Source organism: Siphateles boraxobius, unplaced genomic scaffold (genome assembly GCF_051911475.1).
Source record: "Siphateles boraxobius isolate OS27281-9 unplaced genomic scaffold, OSU_SipBor_1 53, whole genome shotgun sequence".
Lineage (NCBI taxonomy): Eukaryota > Metazoa > Chordata > Actinopteri > Cypriniformes > Leuciscidae > Siphateles > Siphateles boraxobius.
The window spans coordinates 10,343,496-10,358,017 of record NW_027509175.1 but is presented as its reverse complement, the minus strand read 5'-3'; the positions used below and the strand labels follow the sequence as shown (position 1 = coordinate 10,358,017).

At 35.0% G+C, this 14,522-nt stretch overlaps 1 protein-coding gene across 3 annotated transcripts; it reads left to right on the top strand.

Annotated features, from left to right (window-relative positions):
• Positions 1–1,037: 1,037 nt before the first annotated feature.
• On the top strand, positions 1,038–14,091 carry retreg2 (reticulophagy regulator family member 2). Of its 3 annotated transcripts, XR_013195433.1 has the most exons (10): positions 1,069–1,433; positions 2,935–3,038; positions 4,687–4,717; positions 4,876–5,005; positions 5,686–5,770; positions 6,788–6,925; positions 7,405–7,493; positions 9,063–9,198; positions 10,316–11,622; positions 12,116–14,091. XR_013195433.1 is itself a non-coding variant. In XM_077205365.1 (9 exons), the coding sequence occupies exons 1-9, from the start codon at positions 1,192–1,194 to the stop codon at positions 11,056–11,058; spliced, it is 1,695 nt and encodes a 564-aa protein (XP_077061480.1). In that variant the 5' UTR covers positions 1,038–1,191; the 3' UTR covers positions 11,059–14,091. The 3 variants fall into 3 exon arrangements, 2 of the variants coding, with proteins under 2 accessions (XP_077061480.1, XP_077061479.1); XM_077205365.1 differs by having other exon boundaries at positions 1,038–1,433; positions 10,319–14,091; XM_077205364.1 differs by having other exon boundaries at positions 10,316–14,091.
• The last annotated feature ends 431 nt before the right edge of the window (positions 14,092–14,522 follow it).

The following is a 14,522-nucleotide window of genomic DNA, read 5'->3' as shown; positions in this document are numbered from 1 at the left end:
GCAATACCATGAAATGCCATTGTATTCTTCGAGAACCATGTAAATTATGGTAATTAACCCCATGGTATTACTAATTTACTATGGGTTTTGCACATTTATCATAAATATCGTAGTACATGAATACGCTAGTCATCCTGTACCATAATATTACCACATGATTACTGTGGCGTACTATTACAAAAAGTAATAGGCAGTACAGTAGTACAGATTTAATACAATGATATATGTTCAAAAAACTGTCTAAATAACATGGTCATGGTACTTTTTTTGTAAGGGGTAAATACCATTGTGTATGATTATGGTTGTTATTAGAAAATTACCAGGGTTATACCATGTTTGTTTTTTGGGGGATTTATCATGGTGTTTAACATCTATGTTCTATCCTATTATACCATATCATGTTTTATATATATATATATATATTAATAATATACACCACATTGGACATCAAATGTCACCCATTATTAACTTTTCCCTATGAAACAAGGACACAAAGTGAATACTGTATTATAAATAAAAAAATATATAAATAAAATAATTTCTGTTGCTAATCCTAACCATCTGTTGCATTTTAGCTGCCTTATTTTATTTATAAATTAATAAAATACACTTATTAATAAATTAAACTTAAACTATTTGTAAAATAAATTAAAACATTTTGTTTAATTCATAAATTAACATTTTATTTTAATTGTTAAGAATGTTATTGAAATATGTTTTAAAATAAAAATATTAAATTAATATTAAATTAAATAGTATTTAATAACAATTATAAAATATTTTAATTGATTTTTTTTTAATTATACAAAATAAATGATTTAACGTTATTTAATAACATTACAATTATCATTGAAATAGTTATATTTGAAACTGTGTATAAATAACATTAAAATAGAAAATAGACCAATCTAAAAATAGAAATCAAATGATTAATGAATACGTACTATAAATATATCAATAAAAAACAAATAATATTTGTTAAATAAACAGTATAAATGTCAAGTTGAAGTTTATGCTGCAGCCAGCAGATGTCCCTCACGAGCGCAGTAAACACTGAGCATGTGACACTGTAAGAGCCTGTAAGATCCACCACTGTGTGTTTCTGTTTTTTCTAATAATCCATGACGAGCCTCTCCTGACCAAACCCCGTCATCATCAACAACACACACAAACAACACTGGACAAGAGACAATGGCGAGCAGACGGGCCTCGGTGTGCTCCTCCTCCTCGGCGGCGGGTCTGGAGGCCTGGTTCCCCGCACCCGGTGGCGGCGTTAGCGGCGAGGATGATCCGGAGCTGCGGCGTGTGACTGAGCGTCTGCGCGGCTGGCTGTCGCAGTGTGAGCCCGCGGTGAACTGCGCTCAGCGGCTGCTGGTGTGGGAGAGGCCGCTGCACAGCATCATCGCCGCGCTCACGCTCAACACGCTGTTCTGGTGAGAGAGACACGCGAATAAAGCTGTTCGTTTGGAAGGGACGGTGTTAATCCTGACGAGTAGCGAATAATCTGGTTAATCTGCTCGTTAGCAGATGCTCCGTGTTGCTTGTGTGGTAGCTTCGCTACTTTTACCGTGGTATTACTATTACCGTTATATGGACATGTGCTACTGCCATTACGGAATACCATGGTATTTTTGGGGAACCATGTAAATATCATGGTAATTAATCAGATTATTCATTCGAGTACCATGGTGGGTTTGGACATGTATTATACATTTCACATGGTACATGAATATGGTAGTCATCCTGTATGATTACTGTGGCATAACTCTGTATTACAAAAAGTTATATGGCAGTACCATAGTACAGTCGTGGCGTGACTGTGTGAGACTGATATCATGGTACTTTGATGCCATGATGAATGTTTGCCATATGTATTGGTATTTACACTGCTCTGAAAGGTTTAAGAATACAATGATATAGGCTATGTTCATAGAACTGTGATTGTGTCATGTCTAAAAACATGGTCATACCATGGTACTTGTTTGTAAGGGGTAAATACCATGGTGTATGATTATGGTTTGTTATTAGACAATTACCAGGGTAATGCCATGTTTGTTTGGGGTCTTTATTGTGGTATTACCATCTATTATATTATATTATGTAACTTTATACACACACACACACAGTACCGGTCAAAAATTTTAAAACATTATCAATCAATATTATCAATACTTTTTTTAGGATTCTTTGATGAATAAAAAGTAAAAAAAGAACATCATTTATTTAAAACAGAAATCTTTTGCAACAATATGCACTACCGTTCAAAAGTTTGGGCTGAGTAATGTTTTTCTTTCTTTTTGTTTTGTTTTAGCAAGGACGTGTTAAATTGATAGAAAGTGATAGAAGTGATTTATATTGTTAGAAAATATTTCTATTTTGAATAAATGCTGTTCTTTTTAACTATTTTTTCATCAATGGATCCTGAAAAAAGTACCGCAGGTTCCAAAAAAATGTTAAGCAGCACAACTGTTTCCAACATTGATAATAACCGAGTGTCAAATCAGCATATTAGAATGATTTCTGAAGAATCATGTGATGCTGAAGACTGGAGTAATGATGCTGATAATTCAGCTTTGCATCACAGGAAACCATTATTTTAAAATGCAATAATACTTCAAAATATTATTAATAGTAATGTATCCAAACTTTTGACAGGTAGTCTAAACACACACACACACACACACACACACACACACACACACACACACACACACACACACACACACACACACACACACACACACACACACACACACACACACACACACACACACACACACAAATATATAAAAATAGTAATAATAAAACAACAATTAAACTTACTTTTACTATGCAGGAACTGGTGAATTTTTATATTGGATGTTACATACTAGTGAGTCACATGTTGTTTTTCTAATCGAATGTGAAGATTTAATAGGTGTATGTGTGTTTTAGGCTCCTGACGTCCACATCTTTGAGACCCCTGTTCCTCCTGAGCGTGTCTCTCATCGGACTGACTTTACTGGAGAGATGGAAAGACAAGCTTCCACAGATCACTGGTAATACATACATGGATACACTATACAGCAGTGTTGGGCAGTAACGCATTACTGTAACGCAGTTACTTTTGACAGTAACTCATACTGTAACGCATTACGTTTTAGATAAATTAACTCCGTTACGTTACCATATGGTGCGTTGTCCGTTACTTTTTTAAATTAATTAATTTTGGCTGAAGTGTAGCCTACAGCTTCTGATAGCTGTTCTGATTGGTGGTAGGATTGCTTGCCACCCGTCCCTTAAAATACGGAATTGTCCCGTATTTACAAGTAAAATGATGCGTCCCGTATCAAATCAATCAGGGAAGCGATTTGTCCCGTATTTTACATAAGCCCCACACATAGCCTAGTTGGATAAAAACATAAGGATTTACTATACTAATAGCAAATAGCCTATAAAGAAATCAATTTCACAATAATGTTACATTATGATTAGAATCAAATGAATTTTGTCCATTTTCTAAGCTTAGAAAATGCTCATTTACACGGGCTGAATTTTATAGGCCTAAAATATTGTTTAGTAATTCTGTGAATTACACTGCGCAAACCAAAGTAATACTACCCACCGGATGAAGAAGGGTTGGCTCTCAGTCTCCACAGAACAAAATATTTATTTTATTTTATTTTATTTTTAGTGTTCGCATTTATGAGGAAGAAACAATGTTACGGACGTGACGGTTCTCCGTACGTGAGCGCTCTGAAAGCGGCACTAAAATATGCTTTAAAACTTTCACAGAGACATCAAACAGAAAGCACAAAACCTTAATTTTAATCAATGTTTCATCAACCAATCAATTGCCTGGATTTAATAAATAAGAAGTAAATATAGCAGACGATAGATAGGCTAATCACGAAACGGAGGCGCCAGCGTGTGAACTGGAGCTCGTCTCATAAATGAACCGAAACTCGGCATATAAGGTAACCTACTTGCCTCACAGACATGTCTACTTTTAAACAGAACAAATCAAAACGAAAGAAAACAGACTACAGACTGCTCTCTGCTTATGTAATCCGTATGAAATGTGCATTTCTCTCTGGCGAAGATCGCGAGTCAGCATAGCGAGTTACCTCAGAAATCCTTGTGATATATTCAGTTTGTCTGACTTAAATAAAATAGTGTTTAAAAATTCCTTTCTGTTTAAGTCAGTTTTGTGTTTGTGTAGACCATAACGCATAAAAGAACATTAATGGGAACATTAAAGAATGTTTTTTTTTTTTTAAGTAACTAAAAAGTTACTTTTAACAGTAATGCATTACTTTTTGGTGTAAGTAATCAACAAAGTAATTGAGTTACTTTTTGAACGAAGTAACTAGTAACTGTAACTAGTTACTATATCTTAGTAACTAGCACAACACTGCTATACAGTGTTTTGATTCAGAGCATCTGGAACTGCAGCAACCCTTGAACTATTTTACACACTCTTACTGTAAAACATCTCTGTGTTGTCACGAAACAAGGAAGGATTGCAGAACTAGTCCAATGACATTCTTAGGGAGCCTAATGACTGATTAAAATGCACAATTTACAATGCTGCTTCCAGCAAAATCATGATGTATTTTTTATTCTGTAAGATTTGCACGAGGCTCAGGCATTCAGTGGCCTCTTTTATTTTGTCCTCGCTCATGTTTGTCCTCCTCTTCTCTACAGTGTCGCATCCAGAGGCGCCTGTCATTGAGCGGTATGTGTCTTAAGTAATCTCTGCATGTCTCAACAGCACCCCCGTCCCATAAGTGTGGACAAGCTCCCTTTCATATTATCGCATTTACTGTATGTTAAGATTGTTTCTTTAATAAATTTGCCCTAACTGTGCAAGTAAATTTGCGCATGTTGTTACAGGGAAACACTAAGTGAGCAGCCACGTCTGTTAAGCGTGGAGGAACTCAGCCATCATCTCGCCGAGAGTTTCCTCACCTTCAGCCTTTACATCCAAGAAATGCTTCAGTACAAACGGCAGAACCACGGCAAGGTGGGAGAGGGATTCTGTAAATAATTCAAAAATCTTAAAAATCATTGAAATGTGCTTTATTCACCCTAATGTCATTTCAAACCTGTATTACTTTCTTTTTTCGGTTGAACACAAAAGAAAGTAGTGGGTTTTTATTTGTAATTTAAAAAAAAATTTATTTAAATATTTCTTATTTTCTCAAGTCTACACTGCCGTTCAAAAGATTGGGGTCAGTATTTATTTATTTTAAAGAATATATAAACACAATATCATAATTTTTTCAGCACAAATGCATTAAAGTGATCAATAGTGACAGTAAAGACATTTAAAAAGTTACTAAATATATTCTATTTCAAATAAATGCTGTTCTTTTGAAAAAAAATCTCACGGTTTGCACAAAAATATATATTTTGAATGTATATGATGCTGAAAATTCAGCTTTGCATCACAGGAATAAATCACATTTTAAAATATATTAAAATAGAAAATAGTAATAGTATTGCAAGTTAAAATAACTGTCACAACATTACTGTTTTTACTGGTATTTTCTTTTTTTTATAAAAACAAATGCTTTCTTGATGAGCATAAGACTTTTTTTTTTTTTTCAAAAACATACAAATTCTTACTGACCCCAAACTTTCAAACGGTACTGTTCGTCCAGAAAGTGTTTATTGATCAATCTTTCTGTTTCATCTCATCAGTTCTGCATCATGATGTGTTCGGGATGTTTAATGCTGGCCATGGTTGGACATTACATTCCCGGGATTATGATCTCCTACATCATATGTGAGCAAACTTCCCTCTGTTGTGTTTGTTTATTTCCATATATTACTTTTACACACACTGCTGCCATGTTGCACCAGCTAATCAAATAATGCAACGCACAAACTATTCAAGTCCATCTCTGCACTTGCATAACACTCGAGTTGTATTTTGCATTGCTACTGTATATATTAAAGGAGCAAAATAAAAAGACTACTCCTGAAGATATAGCCAGCAATTCCATTAGCCTAGGTTAATAAAATGCAGTCACATTAAATATGGAAATACCGTAGTCTTTATACTACATGCTACTACAACTCAAACATGTGTCAAAAAGTGTTTTCTCTTTTAAATTGAATCTCAAGTACATATCTTGGTCGTATTTGACCATGAGATCAAAAGGAGAAAAAAAAAAGAATAAATATTTTGCATTAAGAGAAAATGGCTAATTTAGAGTCATTAAAATGTTTAAAATTTTTATTTAAATGGAACTAATTTGGGTTAATTGGTGAATATTGTAGACATCATGACACATTTCTAGATAGACTATTGTTCAAAAGGTTGGGGACTGTTCAAAAATACAGTAAAACCAGTAATGTGACATATTATTGCAATTTTAATTTCTTTTTTAGTATATTTTAAAGTGTAATTTATTCCTGTGATCAAAGCTGAATTTTCAGCATCATTACTCCAGTCTTCAGTGTCACATGATCCTTCAGAAATCATCCTAATATGCTGATTTGATGTTCAAGAAACATTTCTGATTATCAGCAGCAATGTTGAATTATTATTATTTTTTTAATTCAAGAATTTTTTTTTCATGATTTTGTGGGCGAATAGAAAATAAAGAACGGCATTTATTTGAAACGGAAAACTTTTTGTTTTTACTGTCACTTTTGATCAATTTAATGTGTCCTTGCTGAATAAAAATAAGAATTTTTCTTTAAAAAACAAGAAATATGAAATGACTATTACTGCCCCCAGGCATGTGAGCGGTCGTGTGTGTAGAGGTTAACGGTGTGTTTCTCTGTGCTGCATTAGTGCTGAGTGTGCTGCTGTGGCCGCTGGTGGTCTATCATGAGCTCATCCAGAAAATGTACACCGGACTGGAGCCCATACTGATGAAACTCGACTACAGCATGAAAGGAGACACACAACGCCGCAAATACGACAAGAGAAGTGAGAGCGTTGCCTTTAATTAGTGACCTAGGCTGCTAACGTTTCCTTTTTTCTTTCTTCAAAGTTCTTCAAATTAAATTATGCACCGTTGCATACTGGGTTAGGAATTCAATTTTAAATAGTGGTAAATATAATCCTATATGTCTTTGCTAGAGCTTTACCAATATTTTATACCAATAATTTATATTTAATAGACAATATTTTGCCTGTATGTTCATGATTAAAGTGAAATCAGGCATTTTAGGTGGAGTAAAAATAAGTTACAGACACCTGAGTATTCTGCTTGAATATATAATATATAATTCCCTTCCGTCCATTATTGGACTGATATACAATAAAAAACTGCTAAATGTTAGTGCCGATATATTGTGCACTTCTACTGCTGATATCACGGTTATAGGCTATTTACACAGAAGGTTGTTAGTGTTTCACTTCCTGTTAGACTGTGCTCAGGAAAAAGTGTGTGTGTGTGTGTGTAGAGCTGAGGAAGGAGCAGGAAGAGGGTGATGAGCCGAGGGCAGAGACGGAGAGCGAGAGTGAGGAGGAGCTTTCCTGCTTCGCTCCCACTGTGAGTGTCTTCAGATACAGGAAGCTCAGTGTCATGTCCTGTGGTGATCAGGAGTCATACCTTAACTCTATATCTCGTCTTAAAGGGGCCATATTCTATATTTAATAAATAGAAAGAGCTGGGTAGTAACCGATTACATCATCAGATTCCAAGAATTAAGTACTTGTATTTAGATTGTTACATTTTAAAATACTTCTAATCAGACTACAGTTACTTTTTAATTGATCAAATGTAATTCTCACAATGGCAGTAAATTATTCATAATTTTATTGATTCTCCCTACTACTTTTTATCTTTTAAATGTTCCTCTCTATAAGCGTACTGCTTATATACGTTCATATGTTATACACATTTTTTTTAAATCATCTTTTTTAATAAGTGTTCTATTTTTTTGTTTTTATTTTAAAATTAAATCTTTGGATTTAAATTTATGATTTAATTACTTAATGGCTTTTCATTAAACTCACGAACCCCAGTCTGGGAAACTCGGACATAATGTAGTATGTTGTTGAAAACGAAGAATGGAACATATTTTCTTTCTCTTTTTTTTATTTTTATATCTACCAAGTAATCTAAAAGTAATCTACCCATTACTGTTAATAGAGTTGCATTATTCTAGATAAATAGAGAATCACGATCACAATTCTCCCATGATTCTGAATAGACAACTAAACAAAAATAACATGTAAATTACTAGAGGTTCTGATAGTGTTTATTGCTGCAGTCAATAATAAAACAAAAAGTGAATAAAAAATATTTATTAACCTGAATTATTATTTTTTTTAAAAGGCGTGAACGAATGATTCAATGACTCGCACATAAAGACTTTATTACTGGATAAATCTGCATTTTTGAACGAATTGCTTGAATGAATGATTCAATGACAAATACTCTTTTAACACTCACTTGTCGCCACCTACTGGTGCAACTATGTAATTCAAGTTACTTTCTAAAAGTGATTTTCTGTATTTTGATCGCTACGATAGACATCAGTGTTTATATCCCAACTATAAACTTTTATCCCAGTACTTCTGTGATCATTTGAATTATCTCAGAATTATTATGTGGTTGAAAAGAGTGTTTGTGAAGCTGTTTCATATCTATACATGACAACTGTGTGTTTCATCCCTGAATTGAGATTGCGATCTTTCAACGATTAATCGTGCAGCTTTAATATTACAGTTCATAAGTTTGGGGCCGGAATGATAAAACTTTTTTTTTTTTTTTTAAAGAAGTCTCGTATCCTCAGCAAGGCCACATTTATTATAGTATTAACTGTAATATTGTGAAATTTTTAGTAAAATTTAAATAACTTTTTAATATTTAATATTTTTTTTTTATATTTTTGTAGAAACCATGTAAAAAAAAAAATCAGGATTCTTTGCTGAATGGAAAGCAAATTTACAACAGCATTTATTTGAAGTAGAACACTTTAGCAATATTATATATGTCTTTACTTCCACTTCAAATAACGGGTCTTTTGCTGAATAAAACTATTTATTTAAAAGCTTACTGACCCAAACGTTTGAAGTGTGATTCCAGCCAGTGATTGGTTCTCTGTTGGAGCAGGTGGATGTGAAGACCACGGCTCTGGCGATGGCCATCACAGACTCCGAGCTGTCGGATGAGGAGGCGTCTATACTGGAGAGTGGAGGATTCTCTGTGTCCAGAGCCACGACACCACAGCTCACAGACGTCTCTGAAGGTACCAGTGCTTCAAGTGCACTACAGTCTGAAAACTAGCTATTGACCAATGAAATTCATTGTGTACATTTTTTTTTTAAGATTCTTTGATGAATGGAAAGCTCAAAAGAGAAGCTTTTTTTTTTTTTTTTTTAAGCTGCAGTCTGTAACTTTTTTTTATTAAAATTTTTAAAAATGTATATAACCGAGTACATCATGAATCCATTTTCCAAGTCGTGTTTTTGTCTTCTCCTGAATCACTATGGTACGCCTTTAATAAGTGTTTATATTGGGACTATTTTAGACTGGTTCGGGTCGTACCGCTGCGGAGTAGCCCAGTTCCTGCGTGACTCGCCATAGACATAAACACAGAGAAGAAGCTCCGGCTACAATGTTCTTCCACAAGGCGCATACAGTTCTGTTTATTAACGTTTATTTTTAATTAGAAATCTTTTGTAACATTATAAATGTCTTAACTGTCACTTTTTATTCATTTAATGTGTCCTTGCTGAATAAAAGGTGAATGTATGTAACATTGTATATGTTAACATAAAATTATGTGAAATAATTTAGCCTAGATATTTATTTGTTTAAACATCATAATTTAATAAAAAAAATTATGTTGATGCTGCAGTTTCAGTGAAAGTATTAAGCAAAAAATGTAAATGGAAGAATATATTAGAAATATTAAAGGCATGTTAAAAAAAGTTTGAGGGAAAAATTCTCATCAAGTCCAGCTAATAAATAAATAACTCAATCGTGAATAGCAAGTTACACATTTTTTTGGTTATATCAGATTCAGATTTCTGTTGAAATTTTTTAATAAATTTTACATTTATATTTAAAAACATTCTTGCACAAATTCAAATGTGTAAATCTTTCATTAAACCTTTTTATTCTAAATTTGAATTTGATTAGATAATTTATAAAACATTCTTTCTTCAGTATGACAAAGTATGTGCGTAAATGTAGTGCATTTATACAAAATCTAATCGAATTGTTTAATTCAGTTAACGTAATTGAATTGTTTTGAAAGTGCCACTGAGACACGTTGTTTATACTTTTCAGGGGAATGAACCTCAGAATGACTGTCTAATTATTTGAAATGATTATTAATGGCGTTACTCTGTTTTCATCAGCAGACCTGGATCCGCAGAGCGCGCACAGTGACCCGGAGGAGGCGTTCACTAGAGACCTAGCCGAGTTTCCGTCAGTGGACGAGATGCCTTCTATTGAACCGGGTCTGTTCCGTTTCCCGCTGGGCATTCTGGGGTCTGAGCGGGCCGGAGCATCTAGATCCGAGCTCCAGGAGGAAGCCCTGTCTCCGGCCAGCCTCCTCATCCAGCACTTAGCATCTCCGCTCCACTTTGTCAACACGCACTTCAACGGACATGGAAAAGCAGCGGGGGCAGACCAAAGCATTGTGGGTACTGAGAAAGAGGGAAGGGTACTGGAACCCGCTAGGTCCCTGGAAGCACTTAGCGAGGAGATAGTGACCACGGCCATCTCTACCGTAGTACAGAACACACTCTCAGCCATGTTGAGGTCTACAGAGGCCAGCGAAGGCTCATCCATGGCTTCGTTCCTTCCCACCGAAACGCCTCCTTGCCCGATGGAATCGCCCCTCGTGTCGCCACTCGCCCAGGAAGCTGGCGAACAGGACGAGGATGAGGACGCTGACGTCACCGAAGCAAGCACTGAAGAGCAGCCGGATGTCACACTCGTGCCCACGGAAGAAGAGGACTTTGAGCTACTGGACCAAAGCGAACTGGAACAGATGGATGAGGTGTTGGGCCTAGGTGTTGATGGACAGGAAGTGGGCGGGGCTTCCGAAGACACGCCCCCAAGCAGTCAGGGGCGTGCAGACCAGCAGGAGTCCTAGCTTCCCGTCACCTAAACTGTTTCTTTTATTTATAGTCCATGTAGATACCATATACTGACACATATGATTTGTGAAAGGGAATGTCGCAGTCAACTATGCCTTTTTTGTTGTTTTCGGGAGTGAGATCACTGTGATCGTCGGTGTGCTTTTGCTTCCTGAGCAGGTGAATGTCGCGTCTCGCAAAATGTACGACAAATCCTAAACGCGATGGAAACAAGGTTTTTTGACGGATCCAAATAACCTTCAGTCTCAAATCCCGCCACTCGGATTTCAAAAGCGACTTAAAATAGACGTACAAGTTTTAATGGTTTACTTACTGTATGTGTATTTTGACCAAGAGCCCTCTGGTTTATTAATAGGGTTTAATGCATCGGGTCACGAGAACACAAGTTTTATTTGCTTGTAGGGCTGGTAGGTTAAAGGGATAGTTCACCCAAAAATGAAAATTCTCTCAGTATTTACTCAACCTCATGTTGTTCCAACCCCGTAAGACCTTCGTTCATCTTCGGAACACAAATTAAGATATTTTTGATTAAATCTGAGAGTTGGATCACTCCTCCATAGGCTATAGGCTTCTTAAGGGATTGAAACTTGTCGTCCCCGAAAAGTTATTAATGACATCGTTAAAATAGTCCAAGTGACTACAGTGGCTCAATCTTACGTTTATCAAGCGACGAGAATAGTTTTTGTGCGCAAAAACAAAACAAAAATAACGACTTTATTTCAACTATTCATTTCCTTCTCTGTGGGCCACGAGTGAGTTCACGTAGTGTAAAAGCGTAAGCTTCTGTTGTTGTACGTCACAAGCATCACACACATGACCAGCGTCGGCCAATAGTGAGCCTACATGTGACGAACAACACAGAAGCACTGCGCTGTTACACTACGTGAACTCACTCGAGGCTCACAGAGAAGGAAATGAATAGTTGAAATAAAGTCGTTTTTTTTTGCGCACAAAAAGTATTCTCATCGCTTGATAAACTTAAGATTGAGCCACTGTAGTCACTTGGACTATTTTAACGATGTCTTTTGGGGCCAGCAAGTTTCAATCCCTTAGAAGCCTATGGAGGAGTGATCCAGCTCTTAGATTTAATCAAAAATATCATAATTCGTGTTCCGAAGATGAACGAAGGTCTTACGGGGTTGGAACAACATGAGGGTGAGTAAATACTGACAGAATTTTCATTTTTCGGGGAACTATCCCTTTTAAGGAGAGGATGAGCAGGATATGACTGCAAATTCTCAACGAAAAGTTGGTTGTGGCAAAGATTTCTTTGCATAAGAATAGCTAAACTAATATATTCTATATTATATACCTATGAAGTGGATGGACTTATTTATTGAAATTGGTTAGAGTGAAGAATAGTTTACTATTAAATATGTCTCAAATAAATAATAAAGTTGCTGGTACACAGAACTTAAAAAGTTAGCAAATTTGACTCCATTGCAATTAAGTGTAAATCAATTTGTGAAAATTGTTTTGAAAAATGAATATAGGATTATTTATATATATTTTTTTTTTGTTTGAGATATATATCACTTTCTTTTCTTATTTTTTTTTTTTGCACAAAAGTGACCGTGAATGCAACATAGCGTACTTTAGCCAGCAGAAAAAAATCCCAGTTCATTGTGCTTTTCCCCTATACGTCATGTAGAAGATTTAGGAGTCTAACCCTAACCTTCATATGTCCATATTCAGGTTCAATATATTATAATTGGATGGACTTTTGACATTTTTGTTGGTCCGTACATGCTCAAATTTTGCAGGACTTTTTCCGGATTTTCATAACCATGCCAAATTCAAAAGTTTGGGGTCAGTAAGATTTTTTTCCCTCCAAAGAAAATGTAACTTTTATTCAGCAAGGACAGAGTGATCAAATGTTACAGTAGAGACATTCATAATTTTAAAAAGTGTTTTTTTTGTTTCAAATAAATGTGAACTTTCATGCTGTTGTGCTGCTTAATATTTTACATTAATAATAGAATTGTTACTTGAGCAGCATGCACAATTATTTTTAATCAAATAAATGCAGAACATATGAAAGTTCTTCCAAAAAAAATAAAATAAAATATTACTGACGTTAAACTTTTGAATGTTAGCGTACATTGTATTGCATTGTAAAAATCACATCAAGTGGTCACAGATTGCCTGAAATATAATTTAAACGACAAACTAAATATTTACTGTACAAAGTTAGGAAGGAGTTCATGCATGACCTTGACTGAATTATTTCCCCTTTTTTAATTGAAATGGACATTAATAAGAGGGGAATCCTAAGAGAATGATTGAGCCTTATTTCTATCTATCTTTATAAGATGTACTCAATATGTCATCAAGGTAATTGTAGAATTGACGACATAAAGCTCAAACAGCATATTTGGGATTTATTTTTAAAGAATTTGATTATTCTTTTGTCTTCATGTCAACGTCAAAGGTCCAAGTGACTTCTAACATGACACAATGAATATAAGATGATTTAATGATCTGATATATATGTATATTTTCAATTATTAATTCTATTAAAGGGAAATATCTTTTAAACTGGAAATGTGTATATAAAACAATGTATATATTTAATGGCCTGTAACATCGGTTTTTACAGAACTGTTCATTGTTTGCTGACATGTTAACATTCCTTTAAAGTTGAAGGTTAAATGGATTACATCGCATCCTAACCAGTCATAATGTGACCAGTCAGAAGTTTCTACCATTGTAATTTGAGTTTGCCAACTGTGAAAGCTGATTGGTCAAAAGTTCTGTGCCATGTAGTTGCAAACATGTTCTGTGTTGCAGTGATTGTATTTTTAATTTCAAAGCGGACAAACGAGTTGCTTGGTCTGTTGGTTAGGACAGTGTTTGCTTTGTGTTTCAGGCCTTCTCCTCTAGATACCCTCATGCATACACATCTGATCCCGCAGATTTGTGATTTCAAATATCTACAGAGATTATCTTTGTTTAATAGTGATTGTGTTTTGCTCATGCTGTTACTGCTTTGGTTTATAAAAAAGCACTTAAAGCATTGGACTACAAAATGTATTGTTGAATGTCATTTTGTTGACTTGCACCTCCAATATTTCCAAATATCTGGTTTTCAACTGCTTTGTGTACTTTCAAAAAAGGGGGACCGTTTTCATCGAATTGAACTTGATTGATTGGACACCCCTGGTTTACACTGGTTGTGGCGTCACTGGATCCAATATGGATGTTCAGAATCGTGTTTTCATTATTGTGGACATTGGGGCAAGAAAAAGCGTGATGTAGGTCGTTTCTCAGTCGGGGGTCCTCAAGGAAGTGCTAGGGGGTCTCTGGAACCGTTTAATAATTAAGTAACTGACTAAATTTGATTAAAATAAAAAATATCAAAAGTAAAATATGATGCAAATAAATCTATAGGGTGCATTTGATTTAAATAAATGATTAAAATAATAAACAAATGAGAATTAATTTAAATAAATAGATTGGA

Excerpts from the sequence above, each read along its gene's own strand:
- retreg2 (XM_077205364.1), top strand. The coding sequence starts at position 1,192 with ATGGCGAGCAGACGGGCCTCGGTGTGCTCCTCCTCCTCGGCGGCGGGT. Across the intron at positions 1,434-2,934 it reads ACGCTCAACACGCTGTTCTG|GCTCCTGACGTCCACATCTT; the intron begins GTGAGAGAGACA and ends TGTGTGTTTTAG. Across the intron at positions 6,926-7,404 it reads CCGCAAATACGACAAGAGAA|AGCTGAGGAAGGAGCAGGAA; the intron begins GTGAGAGCGTTG and ends GTGTGTGTGTAG.